The sequence below is a fragment of the Protobothrops mucrosquamatus genome, unplaced genomic scaffold (genome assembly GCF_001527695.2).
Source record: "Protobothrops mucrosquamatus isolate PMUCROS unplaced genomic scaffold, P.Mucros_1.0 scaffold3452, whole genome shotgun sequence".
In the NCBI taxonomy this organism is placed as follows: domain Eukaryota; kingdom Metazoa; phylum Chordata; class Lepidosauria; order Squamata; family Viperidae; genus Protobothrops; species Protobothrops mucrosquamatus.
The window spans coordinates 31,132-39,880 of NW_015389430.1; the positions used below are offsets into that span (position 1 = coordinate 31,132).

Genomic DNA, 8,749 nt, shown 5'->3' on the forward strand with positions numbered 1-8,749 from the left:
GCCACTTCACTTGGTTGTTGCCTGTTGGCACATGAAAGGATGTTTCAACACTCTTCATTCTATTGCCTACATAAACGTAGAAATGTCTGCTTTGTTTGTAGATGTAGCTTGACATCTCCTTGCTGTCTGCGTAGAAGGTGGTAGACTGTAGTTCAAGGCGCAATGTCTTCGCTGTCAAGTTGGTGAGCTTTACAGCCAACGTGGTACCACAAAGTACTAACCTTGGTACGGTGTGGCCTTCGTGTAGAGTTAGTCTCGCTTTTCCAAAGAAGACACCGAAACTGCAGCTCTCCCCGCTGTAGACTCTGATGTATCTTATGGTAGCAAACAATATTACGTAAGTGTGGCTCTCCCCGCTGTAGACTGTGACGCATCTTAAGGCTGCATTTGCCTTTGTTGACACATCTAAGGAAACGTACAATTCTTTCTTCTGCACTGTGGCAGGTGAGCTGGAAACATACGTGCACTGCACTTGCATACTCTTGGGACATCTTGGAAGTAAACTCCATGACTTCTGGTCTTGCAGACGTTGTTTGTCTTGTTTGTCCTCTATGGACAAGGCTAAGTTGTTGTGAGTCTGCCTGGTCTGGAACACTGTTGCTTCCAAAGCAGGTTTGGTTGTCACAAGCGCGCAGTGTTCTAGGTGTGGTTTTTGGTGAGGTGCAATTCCATTACAGAGAATGGAGGTGTTTGATATGCTCATCTGGGTAGGGGTTTGCATTTGGTCAACACAAACTGTCCCTCCTATGGCCCATCCGAGTTCCAGCGGGTTCCGTGGGGCAACAACGGTGGAAAGATCATGTTCCTCTCCCTGCTGTATAGCCGTTGCCGTTGCTGGTGGACCCATCCGGTTGCCATCAAAGGTATGGTTTGGTGGGTTCAATGGGGCAGCAACGATAGGAATGTCTCGTTGCGCTGCCCGCTGTGGAGCCGTTGCCGCTGTTGGTGGACCCATCCGGTTGCCATCTTGCGCTCCCCGCTGTGCATTCGTAGCCGTTGCTGGTGGACCCATCCGATTGCCATCAAGGGTGTGGTTCGATGGGGCAGCAACAGTGGGAAGATCCCGTGGCCTAGTTGTGGTGACATCAACCCCATGGGTGACTGGCACATCTGGCGGCTGAGATTCTTCTGTTCGTCTACTTGGTCTTGGGGGGCTTGTGGCTGGCTGTGGTCTCACCTGTTCACGTTGAAACGCACGTCGGTTGTCCACGTAGGCCTGTACTCGGCTACGTCATTCTTCATTTTCCAGGTGTTCCCTATTGGGCCGGAAGATGGTGTTCTGAAGTATTTCCTGAAAGCCTTCCGCTCTAGCTATTTTGTCTGCCATATCTCGTTGGCTCTGAACAAATTCAAGCTCATCTTGAGCGTCTTTCCTTTTGGCCCTCATTTTAGCTGCTATAGCTTTTCATTTTGCTTCCAATTGAGCTTTCTCATTCTTCATTTTGAGTGCCTCAGCTTCTAGTTTGGCTTCTATTTCAGCCTCTTCGAGAGCTATAGCTATGAGTTCCTTCTTTCTCTGCCGCTCCTCCTGTGTCACACGAAAGAGTGCTTTGGCAGCTTTGGCATCAATGATTGCTTGCTCTGTTTGTGAAATTCGAGATGCTCGGCTGTGACGAGAAGAAGCTTTCGAATTGCGGGAGGCGCCTGTGACATGAGATTGTTGAGACACGCTGGAGTATGCCTTGGATATGTGGCGAAAGGATGATGCCCTTCCAGACGCGTGGGATGGAGCCACGTGCGACCGGTGGGACGGTGCGTGTGAATGGCGGGCAACTTCAGACTCTGCCCTGTCAACCGGTCTGTCTCTCGGGCGAGGCTCGCATTCTGGAGGGCGTTGTGGGCTCTCTAGAAGCTTCTTGCGTTCCTTGTTCCGTAACCGAAGACTTTGCATGTCGCGGTCGACGTCTGAGTCTTTTAATTGCTGCTGAATGTCCTTGAGTTGCCGTTCGGAGTCCATCCATTGTGTGAAGGCGTCCTCCTTATCTTCTTCCAGTGCGTGAGCACATTCGGGGGAGAGATCCTCCTTTTGCTCTAGGTAGAGTTTGTGCCATTTCTCCCAGCCTCTTTCATGGCGCTTGTGCACGGTGTGCCATTTCTCCAACAGGTTTGCATGCATGGCTTCAGTTGGCTTTCTTTGTTGTCTCAGATCATAGTGACTCTGGGACGTCTTTGGTCTTACTGAGGCATGAGCTTCGGCTTCTGTGTACAGGTCAAGGGAGGCTGATTGCGGCGCTTCCCCTTGGCCGTCTGGTTGGGGTGTCTCAACTAGGCTGGTTGGTTGAACCACTTCATCTGAATCAGCAGGACGCTCCGCCATGGTTAGGATAGGTTCAGTGTTGTTCTCAGCTGTTTTGAAGCAAATTTGAAGAACTTCTGTCTTTGACCACTAGGGGTCGCTACTGTGTGTGGGTGGAGGTGGCTGGGAGCGTTCTCCTGTGGTTCCTAGCTATTTAGAAGCAAATTGGATGAACTTCACTTTTCGACCACTAGGGGTCGCTATCTGCAGGTGGAGGAGCCACTGGAAGCGTTGTCCTGTGGTTCCTAGCTAATTTGAAGGAAATTGGATGAACTTCACTTTTTGACCACTAGGGGTCGCTATCTGCGTGTGGAGGAGCCACTGGGAGCGTTGTCCTGTGGTTCCTAGCTAATTTGAAGGAAATTGGATGAACTTCACTTTTTGACCACTAGGGGTCACTATCTGCAGCTGGAGGAGCCACTGGGAGCGTTGTCCTGTGGTTCCTAGCTAATTTGAAGGAAATTGGATGAACTTCACTTTTTGACCACTAGGGGTCGCTATCTGCGTGTGGAGGAGCCACTGGGAGCGTTGTCCTGTGGTTCCTAGCTAATTTGAAGGAAATTGGATGAACTTCACTTTTGACCACTAGGGGTCACTATCTGCGTATCAGCTTCAGGGGTGCTCTTCTTTCGAGGTACACCCTTTGTCCACTAGAGGGCTTTCTCTGGGCGTGATTAAAGGCTCGCGTGCAGCTCCTCCTTTAACCACTAGGGGGCGTCTGAAGAGAGGTCCGCCAAATTCTTCCTATTACCACGTACCTACAAAGGCCACTGAGAGGCATGAACTCTCACCTGGTCGTTAAGTTGCAGGCTGGAACACACTGGGGTATTCAGCTTGTGAGAATAGGCAAGGATTGATGGCTATGTGGCCTTCTTCTGTGACACTCAAAACTGGAAGAAACTTGGGTCTCCAGCCTGATTGGGTGAAAACTCTAGTGGGGGTTGATTTGAATTAAATTATCAAATTGTTGTGATGTGAAAATAGGAGACAAAAAAAATTTTTTTCAAGGTGTCATGTGCAGATAGGCCACTAGGGGGTGCTTCTGTCCTGCTATTGGGGCTGGTTCTGCTCTTGCCTCCAAGATTCCCTTAACACCGGTTGAAATTCCAGGCATTCCTTGGGGGGGGGAGTGAGAGAGAGCAGCTTAATGGTTTAATTGCCCTCTTCCTTGACGATGGTTGCTAAGGTCAGTGAACAAAGGGACGGGAAGGGGCCCCTTTTTGAAGAAGAAGCGATCGGTGCTTGCTTGTTGATTTAAACCTTTAGTTTTAAAGTCGCTTGGCAGTCCCAAACAGTTCTATTGTAAACATAAACAGCTCTGCAGGCAGTCTTAAGAAACACTCCTCTCACGTCCCAAGCTTTGAAGTGGCAAGGGGAGGGGAATCTGCCCACACTCTTTTGATTTTAGGAATGCGGCCTTCGCAGGCAAGAGTTTTGTTGTTTTAAAACTTGGCTTGCAGAGATGACAGCAAATCAGCAATACAATGCATTTAGAACACACCTTCAGTCACTTCTAGTTACTTTCACATGCAAGAGAAGTTTGCTTGCTTCTTTAAAGTAGTTTGCAGAGGAAACTTAATCTCATCAATTCACTATTGCAGGAGCTCAGAGGAGAATTAATCTAACAATTTACTTTGCAGACATTTCTTTTGCAGTCAGTCAGTTTGAAACATAGAGTTACTTTCACATGCAAGGGAGACTTTTCTTTACTTAGTTTGCAGTTTGGAGATCAGAGGAAAATTAAAAAATATCAATTTACTATTCTGTTTTTAGATAGGATACATGCCTTTATCCAGTCTTTAACAGATAGATAACTCAGAAGAACAAACACGAGATAATTGCTTTATTCTGGGGATCCTAGGCAAACTTACAGTTTGAGAAGGTACTTCCAGGAATAGGTGGTGGCAATCTGGTTGTTCCACAGGTAAATTGATATTAGATTTTCCCCTCTTCTCCCAAGCGTCACATGGTGGGGTGATCATGAAGTCTGCAGCCGAGGCTGCATGTGGTGGTCAGAGAACAAAAAGGACTGCCCTCAGTCTAGCGTCCAGGGATGCCTTTGAAGCTCCGCCCCCTGACCCTTGCTCCCTCCCCTTGCCCTGTTACATAGGTATACATAGAGTTATACAAGATACATAGAGTTATGGTAAACATAGAGTTATACAAGATAAATGGATCTATGATCCAGAACAAACCCCAAAGCAGGATCCCATCATGGTTTTCAGATCTTTATTTGAAATATTATGAATTGTTTGTTCCTTATTTTTCCAATGTTTTCCTTCCAAATTATGCATGTGTAGCACATTGAACTAAATTACTTGGCTAGAAGTAGCATTGCAGCCTGTGAATCTAAGTACAGAATTCTCTCTTATATGCTACCTATTCAGGAAGGTAAAAAGAGGCTTGCCTAATGCAGGTAAGAAAGATCATCCTATCTCCTACAAAAGGGGCATTCAGTCTTTTGACAAAAAGGATGTTAAGGAGTAGGTAGCAGCAATATAAACTTGCCAAGATGGACACAATAAAACCACTCCTCAGCACTTGAAGAAAACCTATGTGTTGTATTTGTTGAAAGGAAGTAGATTATCTTTATTGGGCTTCTGGACAAGAAGAAAGAAAAATGGACAGACACTTTTGAGATATTCAGGAAAAACTGTAACTCACCATAGGAGAAATTCAGGGGAATAATCAAACCTAAACATGTTGTCATCGTCTTCCACATAGTTTTCATTCAGGAGAGTATACAGTTCCTTCAGCTAAAGAAAGCAAAAAGGAGAAGCATGATCTGCTTAAGGAAGCAAAGCTTTCTCTATTAAGAGAATAGCAACTTCCAACAGGGCACCTGCTTGATTATTAGAGCTTCACTGTGGGGAAAACAGCCCACACACTAAGGTGGGGTTAAATATGGTTATGGGAAAGTACAATTTTGCTTCTGTCAATGGGTTTTTAGCAAATCATTATTTTCTGTTTTGTTTCCTAATAGTGAAGCAATAAAACCTAAGGATTTACAGCACAGTTTTTGAATAAAGTTTTAAGTCAGCCGTAAAAGGACCTGTTTTAAAACTATAAAGAGATTAATCAATATTGGCTGTAAGGGTAAGGAGATATTTCACATTCTCAACACATGAGATTCTGAGTTAAACTGTGCCCCAAATGAGTACAATATGAAGAGAAGGGCAGAGATAGACAGCAGATTCAAGCAAGCAAGTCAAGCTAAACACTTGAATGCATTTGGGTCAATATAAAAGGGGAAAAAATGACAATGCCTTAGGTGTATACTATAGGCCACCCAACCAAACAGAGGAAATAGGTGAACTTTTTGCTAGTCAATTAACCAAGGTATATAGGAAGCAGATCACAATGGTAATGAGGGACTTTAATTACTCTGACATCAACTGGGAGACAAACTCTGCACCGAGTGGAAGATCAAACAGATTCCTGACAAACCTAGCAGACAATTTTGTCTCCCAAAAAGTAGAGAAGGGAACTAGGGGATCAGTCATATTGGACTTAATTCTCACTAACATAAATGAAATGATAGAAGGTGTTGAAGACACAGGAACCTTGGGGGGGGGGAGTGATCATGCAATATTAGAATTCAACATTATGCAAACACAAGCAATAGAACACAGTCAAACTAGAGTCTTGGACTTTAAGAAAGCTAATTTCAATAAACTTAAAGAGAGCTTGGGAAGGATTCCATGGAGGAGAATCCTCAAGGGGATTGATCATCGCACAGTCAGCCAGATGTTCAGACTGGATTTGGCATTTTTGTCTACCTATCCAGTCCTTCCCAAGGACCTGGGATAGGCAGATGTGGATGTTTGATGGTCAAGAAAAAAGTGACTTATGACCGTTTTTCACACTTATGATGGTTGCATCCCCACGGTCACATGATCAAAGTTCAGATGCTTGGCAACTGACTCATATTTATGACAGTTGCAGTGTCCCGGGGTCATGTGGTCACCTTTTGCAACCTTCTGACAAGCAAAGTCAATAGGGAAGCCAGATTCACTTAACAACTATGTTACCAACTTAACAACTGCAGTGAATCACTTAACAACTGTGGCAAGAAAGATTGTAAAATGAGGCAGAATTCACTTAACTGTCTCGCTTAGCAACAGAAATTTTGGGCTCAATTGTGGTCATAAATTGAGGATTACCTGTATAGGATCATTAATAAAGTGCTTGAAAGTTCAACTTTCAGGATGGTTAGTTCTGACTCATCCATACTCACCACACCTCGATCCCCCAAGTCCAGGGCATCCCACATAAAGCCCTGAGGCAAGGTATAGGGCTCCTGACGGATGTTGTCCTTGTCTGGTTCAACAGGTCCATGAATGTTTACTACCTCACCTGAGAGAAGGGAAAGCAACATGAGAGCAAGCTGCCTCCATAATTCACTGCCCAGAAACATTCCTAGCAACTCCGATCTAAAAATTGCTAAAACAGACAGCCTTGTCCCCACTACTTCTAATCAGTTTCTGGTCTTGGATCAGTATCCTGTCATGTGTCTGATTAACGAAACACTTAAAAGGACTTTCAGGCATTTTTTTATCCTAAAAGCATTTATTAAGGTTACAGAGATATCAGTACGGCATGGTGGAATGCTTAGATCTGAGATTCTTTTCTGTTGTACATACATTCCAGGCATTTTTCCGTCCCCTATTTTGGGGTCATGGTTCACATCTTCCAATTAACTTGGAAGATGTGATTCACTTCCGGTTTCTTTTTCCCGGGCTTTCCTTATTCTCCTCCCCTTTCACTGTTGCCTGATTTAACTATAAAAATACCAGACAGTTCTGCATATTGTCATCTAATTTGATTCCTCTCCTGTCTCTCAATGTAGACAGTGCCCTGGTAGCAATGAAAGGCATGAGATGTACAGAAGTCCTTGACTTATGACTGCAAGTTGTTAACAGATGTAAGTCAAGGCACCCGTGTTTTACAACATTTTTGTGGTGGTCATTAAATGAAATGCTGCAGTTTTTAAGCGAACACCATGGTCGTTAGTGCAAACCCATTCTTCTGAATGGACATTTTTTGACAAAAACCAACAAAAAATGCAGGAAACTGGCAAAAAATGTTGCAAATTGTGGTCACGTGACTGCAGGACGCTGCAACTGATTGTAAAGGCAAGCCAGTTGCCAAGCACCTGAAATGCAGTCATGTGACCGGGGAAGAGTATGTGCGTGGCACATTTTACGATGGCCAGAAGTGCTTTATGGGCCGTTTCAGGCCCACTGTAATTTTGTAATTTTGAACAGTCATTAAGCAACCAGTCATAAGTTGAGGACTACCTGTACAGTTTACATGTGCTTCATTTTTAAAACAGAAAAAAGAGAAAAAGAAAAAGACTCTCTTTTCATACATACCTAACTTGGGCACTGGCTGTGTATCCCAGAACTGATAGCTGCGTTTGGTGGCTTCTTCCATGGTCTTGGCAGGCCCTTGTCCTACAGAGAAGAGCTCAATGGCTTTTTGAATCTCCTGCATCCTTTCTGCTGGCAATGAATTCACCTCCATAAGAACCAAATGAGGAAAAATTAATAGACTCATCAACCTTGATTATTTGTCCTTTCCTCTTTTAAGGAAATTTAAAAATTTATTTTTTTGGGGGGGAGGGGGAGAGATATCCTGCTTCTTCTTTAAAGATTACATAAAATGTGTATGATCTCCTTTTTCACATCTACCTGTGCTGAGCATGAGCAAAAAATGCAGCATATTCAATCACACACTCTCCCAAGAACGTATGTCACTGTTGACAGGCCATGACAAGACAGATAAAAGATCACTCCAACCAAAAGAAGCAAGCAGCTTCAGTTTGGATTCTTAGCACTTCTAGTTATGCATATACCCCAAAATAAAATGCAACAGGCATTAAGCTCCACTATGCACATACTTGTGTATGGCAGTTTGGAGGAGCTCAATATACTAACCTATTGAAAAAGTGTTTTTACCTTTGCGGATTGATCTTGGACCAGATCAAATTGCTCCCCCTTTTCTTTCTTCTGTTTCTGTTTCTTTTTCTTCTTTTTATACACATTGTCATCTGTTGGGCTTAAGCCACTGAAGAACAAAGGGAATATAAGGAACAAACCTAAGATTTTCACTGCTAAGAACAGGCTTTTGATATTGCAGGAGGAGAGAAGATTCAAGAGCTCCTTCCCTTAGGCTGTTCACTGCATATCTTTGGGTAGACTCAAGCTCCTCAGACAAACCATTGCTAGAATCCAAACCATGCTGGTTTTCATATATTATTTTTTCAGATATTATCCTAGCACCTTTTCAAACATAGAATCAGAACTGGGGGGAACCATTTAGGTCACCAAGTCCTAAATCAGCTCCTTGCATGAATCTAAATTAACACACTCAAAACACATAGCTGTTCAGACTCTGTGTATGGCAGCACAACCCTTTCTGGGTAACTGCTCCCACTGTCAAACTGTTCTT

At 44.1% G+C, this 8,749-nt stretch overlaps 1 protein-coding gene across 1 annotated transcript in view; it reads right to left on the reverse strand.

Annotated features, from left to right (window-relative positions):
• Positions 1–8,365, reverse strand: part of LOC107297669 (glycylpeptide N-tetradecanoyltransferase 1) — a gene marked incomplete at its 5' end in the record, with an annotated part of 28,827 nt that extends 20,462 nt beyond the window's left edge. The window contains 4 exons of the mRNA XM_015827028.1: positions 4,961–5,052; positions 6,534–6,652; positions 7,672–7,816; positions 8,257–8,365. Of these exons, the coding sequence (XP_015682514.1) occupies positions 4,961–5,052; positions 6,534–6,652; positions 7,672–7,816; positions 8,257–8,365 (465 nt within the window). The remainder of the gene's footprint in view (positions 1–4,960; positions 5,053–6,533; positions 6,653–7,671; positions 7,817–8,256) is intronic.
• Between the last annotated feature and the right edge of the window lie 384 nt (positions 8,366–8,749).